The sequence below is a fragment of the Brachyistius frenatus genome, unplaced genomic scaffold, assembly GCF_029030835.1.
Source record: "Brachyistius frenatus isolate BFR_SWC_R1_liver_20210118 unplaced genomic scaffold, ASM2903083v1 Contig_7, whole genome shotgun sequence".
NCBI lineage: Eukaryota > Metazoa > Chordata > Actinopteri > Embiotocidae > Brachyistius > Brachyistius frenatus.
Window position 1 is genome coordinate 2433741 of NW_027210606.1, and position 22938 is coordinate 2456678.

The following is a 22938-nucleotide window of genomic DNA, read 5'->3' on the forward strand; positions in this document are numbered from 1 at the left end:
CCTGAGTTTGAACCTTGGTAGGAGCAGAGCGTCTGTTTGCCTCATTTAGCAACTGGCTGTGGTGACAAGAGGAAGCTGGCAAGCTGAGAGGAGAGGGGGATAAATTCACTCCATTAATTAGATCAGGATATGGGACAGGAAGTTAATTAACACTCTCATACAGACTCGTGTGCAGCAAAAGAGGGAGCGAGTGACAAACTCTTTAGAAATAAATAAATAAGTGGAATGAAAGAGACTGGAAAAACAGAACCTTCAAAGGGTCTGAAACAGACAGACAAGACAGTTCGACTAACCCAATATGAGCTGCTTTAAACTATAGGTCACTGTCTGAAACCTCCTTTGATTAGTTCTCTGTCTGCCTGGTCAGGGGAAAATAATTTGTCTTTTTGGCCTGGATTCATTACAGTTTCTGAAATTAGGTGGGTCTGAATCTGGATTCTAACACAAAGTAAATGTGTATGAACACACACACATAAAACACATTCATTTATTAATCTTTACTTTTTCAATAGATGTGTCGCGGGTTTAGTTGAGAATTAGGACTAAGTTAGGTGAACTGGAAATGCCAGTCTTGTGGTTGAATACAAAACATTTTCAATTATTTTCAAAACCAGACTTCACACCTGGGTTGGATAATGTTGAACTTTTTCTAGCTCTGATTTTGGGTCAGAAAAGAGGATTTCAGACAGTGAACATAAAATAAAACACTGCTGTTCGGCCTCTAAAAACACAAATAGTATGTATTTTAAACTTAAAGTTTGCGTCACAAACTGGTGGAATAAAGGTTGAAAGATGCTGGTATTTACCAGACATGGAGGATCTAATGAAAGACGATCAAGTGGACTTATAGGCAATGTAGAGCCAGGTATCATGCTAAAGTGTGTGATACCTGTCGGCCCACTTGACGATACCGTGTCGGTGTCACGTTTTGTTTTGCGTTAGCATGAAAAACACATGCATATATGAAAAGGGTCGTTTCTGTTAAACAAAGTAACTAAGTGATTTACACAAAGTAAAGTATTTAATTTACATAACGTAGATTAAGTAACTTACATAATAAACCTAAAGCACCATACTTTTTTACACCTATAAGCAAAATGTGACACGGACACGGTCTGAATAAACAGTTAAAATAAAACCAGCATTAACCATTGAGCAAAAGCAATGTCAGAAATGCTCATATCATATTAGATCCATAGATTCACCAATAACCTTCTATATTTAGCAAAACTTTTATAAGATATGTTTTGTATTCATTCCAACTTTCTGGTGTCTATTTGTTTTGTGTTTTTGCCCTTGTTTGTGGTATCCCTGACTTGCGATAGCACAAAAATTGGCCCTCTGTTCACACACGTGTCTTCCTGTGTCATGGGCAGCTGTGCAAGCTGTGGACATGTTCCACATTATTTCACCTGCTCAGAGACACGCACATGTGCATCTCTTTCCTCTCCGACATACCAGGAATTCCACGCTGAACATTGAATACTGACAACGAGCAACACTGAAAACCTGATATGCTTTCAAGTTGTCTCACACACATACTGTACATGTACACTGAGGTCATTATTGAGTCGAGGGGTCGTCCTTCATCCTGTCAGTGACAGCAGAGTGTCCTCTCAGTCTGACAGTCACTGCATGAAGGTAAAAGGTCAGCACTTACATTGGTGGATATCTGTGTGTGTGTGTGTGTGTGTGTGTGTGTGTGTGTGTGTGTGCATGTAGTCCAGGAATAGCCATACAGGAATGCCCGCTTCCTCTGTCTTCCCTTTGCAGGGAGGAGGAATCTAACGTGACCCCCGGCTTCCATGGCAACCCTTCCAGCCGTGACCCTAAAATGAAACACAAAGCTTCCTGGAAAACATTCACTGTCTACTCTGGAAATGGGAGCCAATTTGTCTTCTGGTCCGGCATCTTCTCAGTTCAAAACAAAACATATTTATGACAGAGCAGGACAAAACTCTGCAGGCCAGCCAAGGAGATAAACAGAACCAAAAACTAAAGCGATAGCAAATGTCTTTCTGCTCTCCAGATTATTGTATGTACCTGAGGGAGGGAAATAATGCATCGTGAGATGTTGTATATAAAATGTAGTGTTTGAAAACCCTTTGAACTCCACAAGAACATCTTCAAAGTCGAATAATAGCATGACAGGTTTTCCTGCTATATCAGCACCTTCTAACACCAGTGGTGCCCTTTAGAAACCAAATTACATCTGAACGCAGACATGAAACAAACATGATAAGAATCAGCCGGTCGTGATGTGTGTGTCAGCTAGTTATCGCGTTAGTAAGCCTGGAGCAGCAGTGATGTTGAGAGTCGTACAAAGCATCCCCGTTTGAATATTTTATGCATTTGGAAATTCTCAGTGATACTTAACATTTGTACATTCTAGTTTGTTTGGCCAAATATTTTTCGATCCAGATATTTCTGGAATTAAGAAATTCTTAAAAACAATCACTCTTCTTCATGGTAACAGATGAAGTTCACCCTGTCTGCACAACCAAAACTGCAGAGTGGTCATTCAGTGTAATGAAGGGATTTTGAAATGCAGTCATGGGATTGTCCACACTTTCTGATTCTCTTTGTTTTGGCCCTGTTTGCAAACCCCCACCTTTCAATCCCAAACAATAATCCAAGCAGATTACAACAAATACTTAGAGTTTTTGGGAAAAACGTTTGCTTCAGCCCTGACTCATAACTTTATAAAACAAACTGATTCTACTGATGATGTAATACACTTTTTGCGAGAAACAGGCTTAATGTGTTTTCATGAGTAATTACAATATAATCCTATGGATATTGCTCTTGTTTTTCATTTATGGAAACCTCTTACATTAAATAAAGAAGGCAAACAAAAGGGTAGCCTCAATACCTACGATCACTGTCTGCTGTTTTCTTTTTCAAATTTTGTCTGTAACTAGAAACTAACACAACAACTATGATACAACATTCAAAATATCTACTGATAATGTAACACTTTATCACTTCATGTAAAGAATAAAAAAAACTTTACATTATGATGACATTTTCTTGGTCAATGACATTTACATAATTATTTATAATCTGGATCATGACTCTAAACTTTCCCTTTAAGAGCACCCATGTGTACTTAGGTTTCCTTGCACCTAATAAGGAGGTGGCACGACCTGCCTTCAAGAAGAGAAGGCCAGGGTCCCTGGCACAAATTTGAGGACCAGAGTTAATTTAGCCGTATTAAAATGAAGACTTCCAGCCAGGAAGTTTCAAAGTAAAAGCCTAAACTGCCTCCATATGATGCTGTCAATGCCACTACTTGCATATGTTGCACAACATCACATACAACAAAGCCAATAATAATAATGGTTGTCTTAACTTACTAATTTATCAGAGCATTTCCACATATAATATTTGTTTATAAAGAAAATACAGAATCATCATGTCTCTGAAAAAAATCTCAGTCACAAAATATTTGACATGCATCTCACAGGGCTTCAAATTATCTGAACATTGTATTTTAATAAGCAATCACATCTGGACAAACATCTGTTAGGTGTGAATGTTATTTGATTTACAATGCTTTACAATTGCTATATTCCATATATGTTATATTGACCATAAGTAGATGTTTCTCCTGCAGTTTTGTTCAGTCTGAAGGTGGTGTCAAAGATCTAGTTTCAGCATAGAGATCAATGAAAGGAAATTGCATTACGTTCATGAAGTTTAATTGTATTTTTATTTTGAAAGTAAATCATTTCATTTCCGGTACAAGTCTACCTCTGTCTGCCTAACTTGATGCATAAAACTTCAGAAGGGAGGCCCTGTTTCTATTCGGAAAAGCTGCTCACAGTTCAAGACGGAACCAGAGAGGAGAGGCGCGAGGAGCGAGAACAACCTGATCCAACGGATGAACGAACAAACCGGGTGGGGGAACAGAGACACAGAGACAAGTGCGGGATATACAGAGAGTCACTGTCGATTAACACGCGTACAGTTGACATACGGGCTTTTTATGGTGAAATGGATCGCGCTGGGATGAGAATAATCTGACTTTTGTATTTACAGCGACGTGTCCGGAGAATTACGCACGAAGCGCCAAGGTGATCCAACTTTTACGCACGGACCTTTGGAGATGCGGGGTTTCAGTTATGACCAGAAAGCTGCATACTTGTCACATTTAACACCGATTTTGGAACGGGAGCTGTCAATCTGAACATTTTTGACTGGAATTTTGTCTGGAAAATGGACGTATCGAACACTTTGGCACAAGCTGACGAATATTTTTACTCATTTTGAGGGGGGGTTTAGGAGTGTGTCTCGCATTGCATACTGATATAACTGGCTGCATTTTTCGTGTATCATAACAACCTGCATTACGCACTTGCCCCACTGTAAGATACCTTTGACGTCTCCTGTAGTGAGTTTTCAAAACAGCGGCATGGACAGAGTCAGACGTCTCGCCTGCGTGTGAGTCACCATGAGCAAACATTTGGACAAGCAGCGCTTATAAGCAGTGACACATTTGGGATATTTAACAGTGCGTGCTTTGCACAAGCGGCCAGCACACGCGACACCGGGACGAGGCTCGGTGCAGCCGGGGGATTGGACTCCGAGGTGCTAAATGCCCAGCCGGTCGCTTGCGGCTCCTCAGGCTGGGCGGCAACATGAGATCTTGGGTCCTGCTGCTGCTGCTGGCCGCACTTTTAGCGGCCCGTCTGCGGCTCGGCAGCGCTGAGGTAAGACCAGTGGATGTGCCGGTAAACATGACCTCTAAATCGGGAAGGGGAAACTAACAGACACGGGATTAAAATCCAGATGACCGATGTTTGGGGGGTAGATGCATTAATGATGTGGGACTTAATAAAGCTGTGTGGATCATTACAATGGAATCAAACACCAAAATTATTTTTAATATCAGAGAAAACATTTTCATGTTACTTTTGTCAATTGTGATTTGATGACTCAAATATTTGTATCTGTGGCAACACAATTTGCCACAAAAATAGTTGGTTGTACCTCCTCTACATCTTTTGTGTGTTGAGACAGAAATAATTATTAGTTCGGACCTATTGCCATCTAAATGTTTGTGATGGGTTCAGTGAGGATATATTTCTCTCTGCATGAGTACCCATTCTGATCTTTAATAACCTGAGCATATTCTAGAGGAAGTGCTATCATGAATTTAAATGACAGGAAAAAAATGTTTTGAGTTCACGTTCAGACTCAAACATGTCACAATGTGATCTTGACTTGTAAGAGTTTCCTCTGCTTGTTGGAGCATTTGACATACATGACCCCTCAGATGGTTCTACAAACTGTGAGGTGGATGTTTTCTGCAACAGTGTGAATGGCAAAAAGAAGGAAACAAAAGTCACTTGTTTGTGTGTATGTGTTTGACAACCTGCACATCCAGTTTTCGCACTGTGACTGTGCAGCAGTGTGTGGAATCTGTTTCTCTATACGGTTCATCTTCATGTTTCATGACAGTGATTCTCCTGAAATGAGGAGTGTCACAGAGGAAGGGAGAGGCAGGGCCCTGACTGGTGGCTCAGCAGCACGAGTTAAACTACTACTGCACAGCTGGAGCAAAAATCAATCCATCGACCTAGCTGCTGCTTTTATTGTCACACCAGAGCACAGAATTCCTTTTGTCACTTCACGACTGAAACCTTTTTTGTTGGTGTTTTCCCTGGAGTGCAGTTTGTGTAGTTACCTTGCTCAACCCCGTATTTCCAACAGACCCCTGTTTCTTAAGCAGAAGCTTTCCATCGACCAAATAAACCAGCATGCAGAAAAAGATGTCTGCACCAGTTGGAAGTCATTAGTTGACCGAAATGATTGTCAAAATTATAAAAAGTATGTGCGGATGTGAAGTTTTTTGGTTTTGCTATGTACCAGTGATTCAAACACCTGCTTCGAATCTTATCAGGCAATCAAATGTTCGTTATCAGTTGTGATCAGGACCATATATACGGCTTGTTGGCCCCTCCTCCACCTCCTAGCCAGCTCCGTAGGCCATGTCTATAACTGTCAGAACGGGTACCAGTAGGTGTACTACAGCTCCGTTGTTATGGTAACTATAGAATGTGTTGAGCAATGTGAAGAGGATGCAGTTCGATTAGGGTCAGGCACCAAAACTGGTCAGGTTGTCTCCTCCATACCTCCACCTTCTCTCTTCAGACTCAGAAAAAACAAGATGGTGACAGCAATTCACAAACCAGTGGGTGACATCATAATGATTTGGTTTAAACCATCCAACCAATCTCAGCCTCCTCTCTACACACACTCTGACTTCCTCTTTTATTCCTGTCATAATTATTATGGGTCAATAGACATTGCAATAAATGTAACCTATAGTGGAAGCAGTTTTCCCGGTCTGAAGCATAATTATTGGAGTGTTAAAAACTGATAATGACCATTTAATAGGCTGCTTAATTTCAATGTAGGTGAACTCATTACAATGGAGCACCTCCTCATCACATAAATATTCAACATACAACATTTGTGTGACGCTTCCTAATGAGATGGTGCACAAGCGTCTCAAATGTCCTGCCGTTCACAGTCTCATTTGTTCATGTTCCTGCTCCAACATTTGTTGGTCATGTGGCTGAGATGTATCATGAGATGAGCTCTTGAACACCAGTCACAAATCCAAATGAAACAAAATGTTGTTGGTGTGTTTTCTGATGTGACATCTCTAATGATTACAGTCTGGTTATGTTTCAGCAACAAAAAACATGTTACTAAACTTAGATAAAGTAAATATGGTTGAAAGAGCTATGATATATCTGGTGTGTCACAATGATTACACCCAACTATACACTATGAACAAATTCCCTTTTTTAGATGTTACATCACTGTCATACTTTGCTACTTTATCACTTGGACATTTGTGGTGAGTGGCAGTGCAGACCGACACTTTAGTTAACCTTTGTGTTTGGATGTCCTATGTTTTTACATTTAGCTTTGCTCTGTTTCAGATTTTGACCACTAACCGGGTATCTTTTAGCATCTATTCCTAAACGGCACAACATCCGGAAACTGTTGGAACAAATAAATGAAGCGCTCCTTGATATTTAGAAAATGTCAGTTCACTCACTGACAAAAAGGATGCTACAAACACAATAGTGCTCAGTGACAGTGAGCTGCAGGTAAAGAACTCGCACAAGGGCACTTTGCTTTTTGGGTGGAAACTGCCTTTCATCGGGAGTTTAACTTTGGAATGCTCAGCACGAGTTGAGTCGCAGCATTGTGGATATTTGACATCGTTTTCCATTTTAAATGAGCTGTAACCTGTCATGTGACCGGAGTGCGGCACGCCGTCAGGTTGATGTGTAAGTTCTCTGTGACACTCTAATCCTCATCTTGTCAGAGTGTGTGGTTCACTCGTGACAAAAATGGAGACATGTTTGGTTGTTTTAGTTCAGCTTCATCTGTCTGAGGAAAAGTCCTCACACACACTCACACACACACAGATTATACAGCCAAATCATGTCACTACAGGTTCAGTATGGTTAATGTAATAAGTGAAACCAGAAAACAGTATCATAATTTACGAGGCTAAAATTATTTTCTATCAGCTGTTGTGTGTAATCCATTCAACCCGTGCTGCTTATACAATATGTTGTCAAATACACAAGCATGAATACACACACACACACACACACACACACACACACACACACACACACACACACACACACACACACACACACACACACACACACACACACACACACACACACACACACACACACACACACACACACACACAGACACAGATTTGTTGCGGTTCATTTTGAAATCCACTTAAATGGAACTGGAGTCAAATCCACAAAAGTACTCACACGTCAGGTCAGACCTCAGTTCTTTCATCCTCTGAATCACAAATGCTGATTGGTGGCTTTTGAACAGGTTGTTGTCTGACTATTGTCTCTGCAGGCGAGCGGGGATGATTTTCTGCTGCCTGGTGGCTTGATCCATTTTACATAAGAACAACAACTAATCTGCCAGGGATTTTATGGACTTTGTGTGCCTATGTAGCAGTGTGTGTATTTGTGTGTGCACACATCTGGTTGCGTGGCCGGGTGTAGCAGCAGATGTGTTAGTGGACATATGTGCTTGTGTTTTTGTGTGTGTGCTGCAGGGGGGTTATGCCTCTGAGCGTGCATGTGTGTCAGATGGAAAAGCGCAGTGGCACATAAGAGTATTTGTTTGTAAGCCCTGTGTAGTGCAGTTTCAGAGAAAAAAAAATCTAGTCAGAGAGTCTGTGGATAGTTTGAACAGACGATGCAATAATAATACATGATAGAAGTGAGACTGGATTTATGCATTATAGTTACACTGCGGGTAGAAATCAACATAAAATTACCAGGTCGAAAGTTTGCAGTAATATCGCATTGCATATGCATTACTTTGTCTGGGCTCAGATATCCAGGGAATATTGATCCAAAGTTCAAATAAAGCCTGGAAAATAAAAATAATTTCTGATTAACTTTCAGCTTTCCAAAATGCCAGATAACCGTTGTCATATTCTGCAAGAGGAGACAGAAAACATTGTAAATACACAGTGAATTTAAATAAACTTGAATTAGGCAGAGAGCCAACCTCTCCAGCTACAACACTCCTGTAAATGTGCCTGCAGCTGCTTCACAGTAAAAACCCTCCAGTGATGCCTCCTTGCTTCCAATCAGACTCCCGGTTACTTTGAAGCAGCTGTAGGTATGTAGCTATCAGCTAGCGTGGAAAGCTAATTTAAAATGACTGGTTGCTAATTGACCTTTTTTGTCACTTTTTTTTTTATCCCAATCACTTTGAATGTTTTCATAGCAAATCTAAACCTCAGTGAAAACCTGAACTACTTCATGAATTTCCAGTCTTGTTTGTGTGTTGTATAGGGCCTCTATGTTCATTATAAAAAAAATCAGCTTGTTATATTTTCTATTAGATATATGATGATTTGGTTGGTAAAATGTTATAAAATCTTAAATCCCAAGGTAGTGGTATTAAAATGGCTTGTTTTGTTTAAACCTACAGTGCAGGAATTTTACATATCAATGAATGTTTGTTAGATTCACGTCAAACGAGTTCACACAATGATTAACCCTACAGAGATAAATCAGTCTGTATTTCAGTGTCCAGAGTTTTTTTTAATGGTGTCTGGTGAGACATTCCCACACCGGCCTTGTGAATGGAAACTGGTCATGCCCTACGGTTAGAGAAAATTCTGCTGATCGAGCCGGCTAACTTCTTATGCTAACATGATAAAATAATTCAATCATGCTTTTTTTTTTTTTTTAAATTGCTTACATCTTATTGGACCGGATGGATCAAAAGCTGATTGTGAAAGTAATTTTGTGGGTCTTGTGCTGTTTTTTTTTTTATTCCATTAATCCACCATTTATCAACAATTACAACAAGGTAAGCTCATGTTGACAGGGTTTTTGTAATTACTCTCACTGGATGAGTCCAAAATCAAATGATATTAAGTGTACTAAAACAAAGAAAAGCAGCAGCTCATGAGTGATTTTTGCTTGAAAAATGACTTAAATGATCAGTCAGTCTGCTGAATGACCAGTTATTGACCAATCATTTTAGCTTTAGTGCTGTTTAGTGCCAGCATTTTGATGGATTTAGTCCACACGGTGCAAACACAGGGTTTACTGCTTTGCTTAGAGTCATTAAATTCAGAAGTGGCACTTGCTGTAATGATCACACTGAAGCTGCAGCAATCAGTTTGTTCCATAGTCTTCCTCTTTATCTTTTTGTCTCGACTCTTCTCCTGTTTCCCTCTCTGCTCCTCTCCTCTGTCGTCTCTCCATCCATCATCCGTACCCTCGTCTCTGCAGCCAGAGGTGGGAGTGTGTGGTGTGTGTATCTGTCCTGCTGGTGTGTGTATGTGTGTGTAAGTGAGAGAGTAACCCACTGAGCTCAGTTGAGTTTCTGCAGCAGAGTTGGCAGTCCGCCATACCTTTGATGAAAGAAGGCATGTGTTGTGACACCACGGTGTGATTATGAGTCACTCGTCACACACATCGATTCACTGTTTTTGTGTGTGTTTACTTTTTGTCTGTGCGTCTGTTTGATTGCATGTGTGTGTGTGTGTGTGTGTGTGTGTGTGTGTGTGTGTGTGTGTGTGTGTGTGTGTGTGTGCATGCAGTCAGCTGGCCCCATAATTACATTCCATTACACTTCACCTTTCTCCTCAGACATTCCATACAATCTCTTTGCCTTCCAGGCTTCCTCCGAGGCCCCGTGCAGTGTGTGTGTGTGTGTTTTTCATGACCTGCATGTAAATCGTGATATCCCACCAGACTGTCTTTTTGACCCATAAGTGAAGGACTGAAGAAACAAGAGGGCACTTCTTCTTGCATGTGTGTGTGTGTGTGTGTTAGATGGCAAATAAGGAACTTCGATCTGTTGCTCAAACCAGTTATTACCTTAATGTCCAATTCTTGTTCTTTTTTTAACCAGCGGTTTGTTGCTTGTCCATGTGAGGAACTATTTCCTGTCTGTTCCACTCTCTACTTTGTATGTGTGTGTGTGTGTTCTTGTGTGTGTTTGTAATTGGACTGTAATGATAGATTGTTGCAGAGTGAAAACTGTCTCAGTGTCTCAGTGTCTCTGTGTTTGTGTGTGCGTGTGTGACTCTGGATAAATTGGGCGGACAGTTAAGCATCTGTATGTAAAGGGGAAAAGAGGAAAAGAGGGGGAGTGTGTGTGTAAAGAGGGGGAGTGTGTGTGTGTGTGTGTGTGTGTGTGTGTGTGTGTGTGTGTGTGTGTGTGTGTGTGTGTGTGTGTGTGTGTGTGTGTGTGTGTGTGTGTGTGTGTGTGTGTGTGTGTGTGTTTGCTTAACTGGGTCAGCCAATGGCTCGTGAAAGTCATCCAGGTGTCCTGAGCCATCACCGCCCACAACGCAGACAGACAGAGAAGAGAGAGGATAAAGCTAGATGGTGGAATGAATTTAGAGGGCCATGGAATAAAACATACTAAATCTGAGACAACAAGGCATTTAAAATAAATTAAATGATGGATTTGGAGTTAGTGATCAGCCTTAGAAAATGTTTTGAAACATATTCTTGTCATAAATATAATGTATATCTAGCCATCTGACAGTTATTATTGGTTAGCCTTGTATTACCAAACCCACTTTCACTGCTTGAAATACAGAGATCTGGCAAAGCTCCATTGAGGATGTTTCCAGTTGTTTCATCCTGATGGATGTAGAGACCTCGGGTTAATTTTGAAACTACTGCCCCAACCTTTATTCAATCAGCATTGACCATCATGTAGCCTACTGTATGTTGTGCACCAAAACCATGCCACCGCTGCCATTGTTGGGACATTGGCATTGTCCTTAGCCACCTCCAGTGGTCCCTGATGGGTCGGCCCTTTCAGAGTGGCTGAACAGATGTAAGATTTAACCAAACATACCACAAACATCTACCAGAAAACGTTTATTGATGTGTGCACTCTGTCACCAATAAGGTGCACGTTTTAAGATGTCATCTAACACCTTTTCAGTAAGACGTTTTTCCACTAAAATCATTCGCAACCTCCACAATTTTGGAACAGGGGGAGGAGTAGAAGAACTCTAAGGAAAACCTGTTACCATATCAAAAAAAGAAAAGAAAAAAAACCTGTAGAGAAATAAATCTACGTCGTGTAAATGCATAAGTTCAAATCTAAAAAAAAACCTTTGACTAGCTGTGTTTGCTAGATTAAGACTTGTTTCATCCCATCTTTAGGGAATGAGACCTATACCTTCAACATTACTGGTGATGAAATGTTTAATTGGGATACTGTAAACATGTTATGTGGTTGAATATTTTGTATCTTTATCAAAGTCAGAAGATGAATGCCTTTCCTTTTCTCTTCTCTCTCTGAGACTTACCCTCATATTCTTAACACTCCTTAATTTGTTTTAGCATCTCTCTGACATGTGACTGTATCAAATGTTGCTCCAACTGCTCCATCAACTTACAGCCAACCAAAGCAAAATGTGCCACAGATTTGGGCGTCATCTGCCTTTGATCTTCATAACGTAACCGCAGGAGTCATTTCCTGAAAAAGAGCCACACTGAATCCATAATGAATTCCTGCAACGGCATCCATTAAAAGTTCATTAAATATCACGTCTTTTCTTTTTCTTGACTGTTAATTACTTACATAATTTTGTGTTTTATAACAGACAAAGGATTATACATTTCACAACTTTTTTCCCCTCCAACATTTTTTTATAAGAATCTTGGAAAAAAATTAATAAATATATATATATATATATATAAATATATATATTTTCCTTGGTGCCACAGCAGGATTTCAGGCTACTGAACTGCAACTGGATTCAAAGAACAACAATGGATGAGATAGATTGATACAGAGTGAGAAAGAGAGAGAGAGAACAAAAGTGGTGTTTGTGGGTAAACATACAGAGAGAGAGTGAGAACAGCAGCAGCAAACACCAACCACAACCATCATTTCCTCTGAAGGAGGAAGTGAAACTGGAGCAAGTTTAGACTGGAGATCAAGGACAAAGATATTCTCCACCAGCCCTTTTTCTTTTTCTCTGCATCTCTCTTTCTTTGTCCTCATGGCTTGCTTTCTCCAGCGCACATTCTCTTTGTAGTTCACAAAAATGGTTTAAACTTAAAAGATGAATAAGAAAAAAAAAAAAGTATCAATCTTTCTGATGATGAAGGTATTCAAATGTTTCTGCTGTTCAATTTCATTGCAATCCTCATATCCTAACAATCCTAACCTAGTCCTAAGAAACCCATGTGTTCTGTTGTGTATATGTGGTGGACCTAACTGTTTTTTCCACATACAGTGAACGAGTTCACTCCTCTAATAAGTGGCCACTCCCCACCCGTTTGAAACAACTATGTCACAGTTCAGGGTCTGACCCCTGGACTTCTCTCCCAAATAAGACACGCAGCCTCTAACAGTGATTTGAATTCATGGTTTAAGTTTAGCAGTGATAAACTGGGACAAGTTTATTGAAACAGGAGTTTTATAGAAATATAAAACTCATCTGGCATTACAGTAATACCAGATGACTGAAACATGAACAGTGACATTCATTTTTCTGTTGGCTGTGACCGACAAAATATCTAAATTAGGAGAAAAAAATTGGTCTCCATTTTTGCAGTTTTCTTTTTAATTGAAGAGGCTGAAACACCCTGATAGGCTTTATAATCACTTACTGACTTAGTCATTTGAATTTAGAGGAATCGCCTCCGGGAACTCCACGGATTTTACATATCAAACTCTGTTTACAGATGTAGGGGAGAACTCGTGTATACGTCAGAGCCTTTTTATTGCTTCACTGGGAGCTGTGTGAAGTCTGATAAGTTGCCTCAAGTGATGTCACTTTGCATAGGATCTCTTACAACTGTTGAGCAAGTGATAAGGAAGTCAAATTGGGTCAAAAAGTACATATTTTTGGCAGATCCGACCCCTGAACTGTGACACAGCTACTGATTCATTTTCCTCCAATCAGACCCAAAGATTTAATGACTTACCTTATAATACAAGTTGTGAGTACAAAATATATTGCAACCGTCTGTGTCTGTGTCCACAGGGTGACCCGCTCCCGCCATCATTGGTCGACCTGGTGAGGGACTCTCCCATCTCCTCTGTGGAAGACCTGAAGCTGTTACTACAGCAGGAGACCAATGCAATAGGTACCAAAGATAACCATTCACACACATGCACACACACACACACACACACTTACAGACTTTAATAACACAGACGTGTAGGAGGTAAGCATGTGGGTGTGTCGACAGAGCCCTGAACAAATGGGAATGTGGTGCGAGAGAGTATCAGCGTACATTCCACGCTCCATGTAAAGGCAATATTTACCCAAGACAGCAGCAGGAGTGATGAACCAGAGAGTGAGAGAAGCAGTGACCTTGTGCATTGGACAAACTGAAACAGAGAGAAACCTGCACACAAGGTCATTGCATTGTTCTCCTGCTCTGGATTCCTCCCCAGGTTTTGGATTATAAATATATATGTGTGTGTGTGTGTGTGTGTGTGTGTGTGTGTGTGTGTGTGTGTGTGTGTGTGTGTGTGTGTGTGTGTGTGTGTGTGTGTGTGTGTGTGTGTGTGTGTGTGTGACACAGACAGATACCACCCTTCTCCACACCTTCTTCACCAAATCGAGTCCAAACAAACCCGTGCATGACGCAGATCGGTGGGTGATTAAAAAAATCATTATGATCCTATCCTTCAGAGGAACCAAGTCACACATACATATATTAATAGACAGTTCTTTGATCATTCCATAATGCATAAATAACACGGCGACATAACAGCGACCACAGAGAGGAACCAGCAGAGGGAAGGATGTTCAGTAACAGAGCACGAGGAAGTGACTCAAAGTGTATGTTTTTATCCATAATAAACTTTTTTTCTTCTTTTTTTGAGCTGAAGAATGTTTGTTTTGAAGTTTTAATGATTTTATCAAGGGTCTGAGACGAAGAAGCACATGCATGATTCATTTTATGGTTATTTTTGTTCTCAGTGTTTTTTTCCACAATACCCTGTTCTTTGTTCTCATTTTTTCACTTGACTTTATGGATAGCAACCTTGATCCACCCCTTAGATCCAAACTGAAGTAACTCAACTACTATTGGATGAATCAGACATTAATGGTTCCCAGAGGATTAATCCTAGTGCATTTATTGTTACCTTGTGCTATTGTCTTGAAAACCTAGCATATATAGTATGAATTTCCACGGCATTTGTTTCAACCTTCATTGTAACACTCAGGATAAATTACAATAACTCTTTTGATTCCTGATAATTGATGATACCAGGATGTTAGCATTGTTGCTCTGAGCATTATAGCAAGTTGACATTAGCAGGGTCGTTTTGCCAAACTGCAGCCTCACAGAGCTTCTTTTACTTCACCAGTTTAGTTCATGTTTTTGCATTTTTCCTCCCCTGGGCAACAATCAAAGTTTCCTTTAATGTGCATTTTATCATCTTGTAAATATTTTATATTTACATGGTCATTCTGAAAACGTTGAGCACAAATGTTCTGTAAGTTGATTTTACTGAAGGATCTTTAATCGGCTTTAATAGAATTAAATGGGTCCCATGTTCATAGGAAAAAGGAAGAAAGAAATCAGTCTCACAAAAAATGTGGACACAGATAAAAACACATATACTTAGAAAGTAACCTCTGAGAACAATATGTAACTGTTCTCTGTCCACACCGGGAAGTTAATTAAGGCTAACAGGCAACCAAATAACGCCTCATGCATTTGCGTATTGCATATAACACAGAGCGTCCCAAAACAATCTACACCAGGAATATAATTAGGATTTAGGGGCTACAGTATGAAATTATGACATATGTGAGAGTGCAAACACACACACACACACACACACACACACACACACACACACACACACACACACACACACACACACACACACACACACACACACACACACACACACACACACACACACACACACACACACACACACACACACACACATCCATGCATGAGCTATATTTAACAACTCATATCTCTCCTCAACAGTATTCTTGACGGCAGCGAGACAAATTGTGGTAGAAAATAGCCTAATTGTTTTAGGAGGAGAAAAAATGGCTTCCTTTGTGCGGTGAACAATGAGCTCGGCTAAAAACTGCCCTGACAGCCTCACGTGTTTTACAGACTTCTGTTGCTTATAAAAGGGCTCCTTCATGCTTTCAGATAAAAGTTGGAAAATATTAAGTTCACTTTGTTGACTCTCATCCCTCCAATCTCCCTTCCTTCTTTCTCTTTTAGAAGAGGACGAGGATGAGCATGATTTTCTGACAAACAACACCCATGGTCGATACATTAGAAGTCTTGGTAGGTACCACATCTATTTGTGTCCCTTTCCTTTATCCCTTTTTGTTTCTACCAAAACTCACCCTGTGCTCTCCCTCCTAACAGTGGAGGCTCCGCCGGCCCAGCAGGCAGCCTGTAAAGTTCGAACCGAGGTGATGGAAGTAACGAGGTCCATGCTGGATCGCCGCAATGCCAACTTCCTGCTGTGGCCGCCATGCGTGGAGGTGCAGCGATGTTCGGGCTGCTGCAACACCAGGCTGCTGCAGTGTGTTCCCACAGTCACCGCCAGCCGATACCTGCAGGTACACAGTTCATACAGCTGCCATTAAAACAGGATTTAATCATCTGGGTACAGTAAATGGGAAGAATTCCTTAACATGGCAATCAGGGCTTCAGCATGGAATTAGCAATGCACTGTAATGTCGGTATTGTACTTTCCATATCCAGAAGTACGAAAGGTACTGCGTGATGTAAATTTCATCATCAGAGGGTGGACATGGCTGCGTGTGGACATCTACGTACCTCGAATTTGTTGTGACTGCACAGATTTGTCGATGCAGCCACAAAGCTACAAGGGCACCAACTGCACATGTACTGGAAAACCAAAATGAATGATCAGTTTGAAGAGAGGCTGCGTGAAGAGCTTTATCCCCATGGGTAGTCTAAAAAAAAGATTTGTCCATCGCTATCTTTGAAAACCAAAGTGTCAAACATCAGTCCACCACTTTGCAGAAGGTTATAGCCCGGACTATTTCTTGGCTAGCGTAGTTGCCAAGCAACCAGCACAAATTCCAGATATTTACTTTTCTTGGCTGAACAATCGTAATGACAAATGAAATGAAGCCTACTTGTTAATTAGTTGGTTTCGATATGGAGTTAGGTGGGTTTGTTGTCATTTCACTTTGTTTCCAGTCTTCATGATGAGTTAAGCTAAGCGGCTGATGACTGTGACCTCATCTGTATGACGGACAGACACCAGAACAATGTCAATCTTCTCATCTAAGCAAGAGTTTGAATACATGTATTTCAGATCTGAAATGTCCTGAGATCAGATTTGATTATATGCTTTTGCATGCATGTTTAAAGACACCAGACAGACATCTTAATTATAATCACAATATATGAGCCAATTTGAGGTCAGATTAGCACGAAGGTTTCCCAAAGCTCTGTTTTATAATTCTAATGTTATTGCTCCAAAGGATTTATATGCTTCTGGTAGACATTGGGAATTAATGAGCAGAACCAGATTCTTTACGTGAAAGGTCAGGTCTTTTGCTACTCAATACACAACATGCTGCACTGCACACGGAGCATGATCAGAAACTAAATGTAACAATGGAGCATCTCTTTTCATGTTTCCTGTTAGATTTTCAATCATGTCTGGACTCCAAACTTTACCGATTTTTTTACTGATGTTAATGTTTTTGGTCTCTCTACCTTTTTTTTCCAGGTGATAAAGATCCAGTACATAAACAGGAAAGCCCACTATGACAAAGCCATCATCTCAGTGGAAGATCACGTGAGCTGCAGGTGCCAATCCCCCTCATCGCCCTCTTCACCTTCCTCCTCCTCGTCTGTCCCTCGTTCCTCCACTCAGACCAACCCCAATCCGCCTTTACCTCCACCACAACAACAACCCCCATCCTCCCACCTCCCCCTGTCCCTTCCCCGGCCTGTTCACCCTGCCTCACCCAAGACTCAGACCTCCAAGGCTGACCTCCATCGCCACGACGACCTAAAGCACAACCAGCAGCATTACCACCCTGAGGAGCGCGAGCCGGTGGCGAGGCAGTGGCAGCAGGGCAGTTACACCCAGCTGGTGCATTGGACTCAGCCTAAGGTGCATCAGGCACCCACACACGTGCAGGCAGGAGTTCACCAGACGATCTCCGGGCTGCTCGGATCGGTCAGCAGCTGGCCATCCGAAGCGAGGGCGGAGCACAGCGTCAGGGGAAGTACGCAGCCGGTGGGGCACGGGAGCGGGAATGACGGGAGCCGGGAGGAAAGCGGTGTGCACGTATCAACCAGCGGTGGCGAAGTGCATCATCCTGATCACGCACAGAGGCAACAACAGTTGTTACAGCATCAGCAGAGACAGCAGTATCAGCAGCAGTATCAGTATCACCACCAGCCGCATTATCCACAGCAGTACAACCATGAAGGAGCGGAGGACCAAGAGCTGAGGACGCAGTATCGACTCAACGCCCCTCAATCAGACAGCGCCTCCCCACCTGTCAGCCCCACACAGCCGTCCAAAGGAGGTGAAAACCCCACTCCTCCTCCCCCCACCGTTCAAAAAGACTCAGTGACCAGCCAAAAAAGTACACAGGTCACAAATCACAAACAGACTGAGGCTGAAACAGTCAGTCAGAAAGAAGGGAACGTGAGGGAGGAAAGTGGGTCGGCCAACAGCGGGGACTCGGCCGCTGCAGAGCTGGCAGGGGTGGCCAATCAGGGGAAGGAAAAATACTCTAACGTGACCAGTGAGGATGGTCGTTTAACGGAGGCGGAGAGGAGACAGAAAGTTCTGGAGATGGTACAGAGGGAGCCGGATAAGCAGACTCATCTTCATCCGCATCATCCTCAGCAAAGACCAAAGCCAACCACATTTAAAACAGGTACGTATCAAATGGGTGAGCATGTGTGTATGCATGTGTGTGTGTGTGTGTGTGTGTGTGTGTGTGTGTGTGTGTGTGTGTGTGTGTGTGTGTGTGTGTGTGTGTGTGTGTGTGTGTGTGATGAAGGTTTGTTTTGAATCTCAGTGGATAGAATGCTTTTAAAAGTAGTCATGATGTCACTCCATTAAAAGTAACGTGCTGGAGTAGGTTTGTATCTAAAAACATGGCAATATGTCATACATAGACATATTTACACATTTAAAATATGAAACTTTTAGCCAAAAAGTGTCTTCTTATATCTTTTTTTTTTTTTTTCCCAAATAATGGAACAAATTTTTTTTACTATCATTCCACTAAAATATAAAAAACTAGTAACAAAAGTTTGTTACAATCCATAAAAAGGGCCTCTTACCACTGAAATTAAAAACGGATGCTTGAAAACAAAATGTAATAATAAAGACCTTCAACCTGTGATTCCTCTAAAGTTGATGAACTGGTCTTTCAAATCAGTCACACTTCCAACAGTAGCTGCTTTTGTAAAACTCTTAAAGGTGTGTTTATATCAGCCGTAAAACAAGCCTATAATTTGAATTATGATCACTCCACTATAAAAATACTTCCTTTTCATCAGAGGGTTGAAATCCTGTGTTGAAATACATACAGACATACACAGATGCTGGCTATGTTCAACGTGCACGGTGCACCTGTATCGCTCCAAGCCAAAAGGAATAGTTTAGAAAATTGCACAGCAGTGAATGTGGGATTCTCTGATACAGTGTGGAGCACTAACGTACTGCTGCCACCGCTACACTCCATGACCTCGGCCATGTGTATTGTCTCTGTGCTGGAACATGTATTGTACTTTTAGTTTGAGAGAGTCGGTGCGAGCTTCCCAGGCAGGAAGCAGCTCACCGCACATGTATGACTAAACAACATGGCCACATGTGTCCTGCCATTCTTCCTCGACCCCGTGAGAGCTTCGCAGTCACAGGGCTCGACTTCCCACTGCTTGGTGTTGGACTCCGACCTTCATGCAGCCACATGCTGTGTTACACGGGCTCCAAGGCTATCAGGTGCCCTTCGGGGTCCGGTTAGAGCCACTAGAGGAGTTCCACACCCAGCGTTTATCCTTTATTTCTCTTCATTAGATACTACTGTTGAACCCAGGATGAAACTGATTACTTAGTTCCCTTTTTTATTTTTATATTGTATACATAATCAGTGTTCATGGGACTACATGGACAGTATTCCTGATGCTAAACTACACTTCAAATAAACCCACATAAGTATTTTGCTGATTTGGAATCCAAACTGACACATGAGCATCACTTGTTTTCCTAAGTTTAGGAAACTAAAACTATTTCCTTTCAGAGTAAAATAAAAAAAATAAATAATATTAACTGTGAAACAGGACAAAAAAACCCAGTCTTTGGTGCCAACGTCAGATGCTTTGATTTCATAGCTATGCAACTTTTCATAATGGTATAAGAATGTCACATCACTTCTTGTTTTTGTCACATCTCAGATTTCAATGTATATTAAGGAAGGATATTATCTGTAAAAAAAACAACAACAACCTCATAGCTACAACTGCAGTGTCTAATTTAATTTCTGTTCTGATACTCTTACAGCATTCTCTACAGCAGCTCCCGTGTCGCCGGCAGCCCGTCGGGCCCCGTTCAGACCTGCTTCGCCTCGCCGCAGGAGAAAACACCGCAAACGGATCAGCAAAGCAGCCATGAGAGCCATGATCATGTAGAGCTGAAGGTGAGTGGAAAGAGGATGTGAGAGGATGGAAGGAGGAGGCGAGAGGGAGGAAGGAGGAGGTGAACTTCAGGCATCAGGGGGTATCTTGAAAAGGGTAGCATGTCGTTTAACATGAGGACGATGGTTATAACTGTTCGTGCAGAAGTAATTTTAACCTTTGAATTCCTAGCAGATAAAGGGGAAATACGACCTTTGATCTTCCTAAAAGCCCTGAAGAAAAGTACATTTCTCCATCATTGTAGTAAATAATGTTACTGTTCTCTCCAAGTAAATAGCAAATTGACAAATTAAGTCAGAAATCATGCTGCCACTGCAGCTATTAAAAGTTTCCTCTTGCTTCCAACCTCTGTTGTGCCAAAGATGAGTGATAAAGGAATCTTTGTGTAATAATGTTTCGGATTAATGTTTTATGTATTCCCGTGAATCAGCAATCACAACATCAGATTTGTAATATCTAACTGCCAAAACACATAAAGATAAAAGATAAAGTGGCACTTACTGATAGCACTTTATAGTTCGGCCTTCTTGAAGAAATTGTATTTTCTTGATTCCTGTTGTTCTGGGTTTTGCACCCTCATGGTTGAAATGCACTTATTGTAAGTCACTTTGGATAAAAGCGTCAGCTAAATGTAATGTAATGTAATAAAGAGAAACAGAAGAAGTGGGAGTACACAGTGACAATACATTATATGTCGACAGGGCTACACAATTAAATCATTTAATGTGTTAAATATTATAAATGAACATGTATAACTTGTGGATTTATCTTTCTCTAACAGGTGGCGGTGAAGCTAACCAAAAGCTTTCATCTAGAACCATTGCTGATGGAGCTGAGGTGGTGAACTGTTTCCAATGGACAGCTTTACAGAATGACACCTTTCCTGCTCCGGAGATGCCACAGAACATCCAGCGTTGTGGATTTAATAAAAGTGCAATCTTATGGACACCTCAGACTAGAGGATATTTATCATGCTAAACACTGGATTTCATTTGTTTGGACCACAAATCCCATCAACGTGGATCGAGGGACGCGCATGAGATGCAGAAAGAAAGATGGACGTGTGGTCTCTTCTTACAGTTGGCAGCCATTGAGTGGCTACTTTAACACGTTTGACTTCTAACTTATTGTTCAGCAAATGGAGAATCTGACTTGGACTTTCAGGTCGACTTATTTGGGGCTAAACGAGGAGCTCATGTTGAAACTGGAGATGTGGAGAACTGGATTTCTACACTGGGACGGTAACTGGAAACTGGAGAGTGCAGCTCAGGCCTCAATGCCAAACCTTTACTGTTATCCTAAAACTGCCTGAGTCTAACATTATCTTAACACTGGAGTAGCCATACACTGATCATACTACACTGACTTTAGAGAAGTCCTCTACTGTGTACTGTAGCTAAATGTACTGGAAAATATCAATAACCTGCTCATTTTGTACTACTGCCAGATCAAAATGGAATGAATGACAACTAAATGCCTGCTTAGATAACACGCTATGAATATCCACATTACAGCAAGTCTGAAAGACCTGGCTTTTAGAGACCACAGTGAGCCAGTTATAGCCAACACTGTATTGTATAAATGCTTTTAGAAAGTGATTTCCAGAGGAAAAAGGAAAACTTTATTTCTTAACTTATTTAAAAAAAAAGGAGGAAGTCCTCTGGTTCTCAAGTGTAATTATTGTTGCAAACATGTTTCAGATTATAATTATTGGTTGTACAACTGTTACTGTAATGAATGTTATTTTTAATATAAAATAAAAATGTTCAAGGAATGTTTTGTCTGCAGTGATCTCTTTGCATTTGACTGTGCATGCATCTAAACCGACATGTGAGTGCATGCATAATAAGAGTACATGTGTGTTTAGCTGTGTGCAGGGACTTGCACGGTAGACTACGACTGCACCTCCTGCAGCGCTGTCACGCAAAGCAAAGGCAGGGGTCAGTAGAAATGTCTGGTTGCTATAGCAACTCGCAGACGGACATGTCAACAGAAAGGTATCGTATGGTGAAAGAGAGACGAGGAAGGGGAGGGTGTCAGTCCAGGAATGGCCAGAAGATGAACGGCAGAGAGGGAGAGAGAGAAAGAGAAGGTGAGGGCCCAGTTAGAGGTGCAGTGAGCTGAAACATCACAGGGAAATGTCAAGACGGGAAAGACAGCCAGGGTAAAAATATAAAACTGGAATATGTGTCATGAAACACCAGGCCTTAAACAAATACAACAGAAAAATATAGAAGCAGAGATACAGAGACAGCTACACAGACCTGTCACAAAGATAATTTAAGACAGAGAGGCAGTTTAAATGTCACTGTTGTATAACGGGGGTTCCCCTGTGAAGCTAATTCGGTCAGCAGATTCTCTTCTTTAAGTATGATGACTCAGCGAGGCCTTTAGCAGGCCTCAAGCTACATAAACAAACACTTTAAGACTGCCTGGATATGACAAATATGCCGTGAAGATTGTGAATCCAATTCACTGTTATCACCAGAAAAACTTGAAGTTGTGATTTTGGTGAGATAGTTTGACTATAGATATGGCAAATTTCATATTTTCTTTTTTAAAACTCAATATAACTATTTTTATCGTACTTTTACGTTTACTTAAGTATTTTATGTTTCCCAAAATCTAAAACACAAGAAAAAAGTTAAAGAAAAGAACCTTTATACCATACCCACAGGGTGTGTACTGATGATTCACAGTCATGTTCCAACACACTGATAGGAAA

General features: G+C 41.1%; 1 protein-coding gene across 1 annotated transcript; it reads left to right on the forward strand.

Moving 5' to 3' along the window:
- Positions 1-3835: 3835 nt before the first annotated feature.
- pdgfba (platelet-derived growth factor beta polypeptide a) lies at positions 3836-21986 on the forward strand. The gene is made up of 7 exons (XM_069689552.1): positions 3836-4712; positions 13559-13661; positions 15786-15851; positions 15936-16132; positions 17281-18448; positions 20080-20215; positions 20995-21986. The coding sequence occupies exons 1-6, from the start codon at positions 4641-4643 to the stop codon at positions 20205-20207; spliced, it is 1734 nt and encodes a 577-aa protein (XP_069545653.1). The 5' UTR covers positions 3836-4640; the 3' UTR covers positions 20208-20215; positions 20995-21986.
- The last annotated feature ends 952 nt before the right edge of the window (positions 21987-22938 follow it).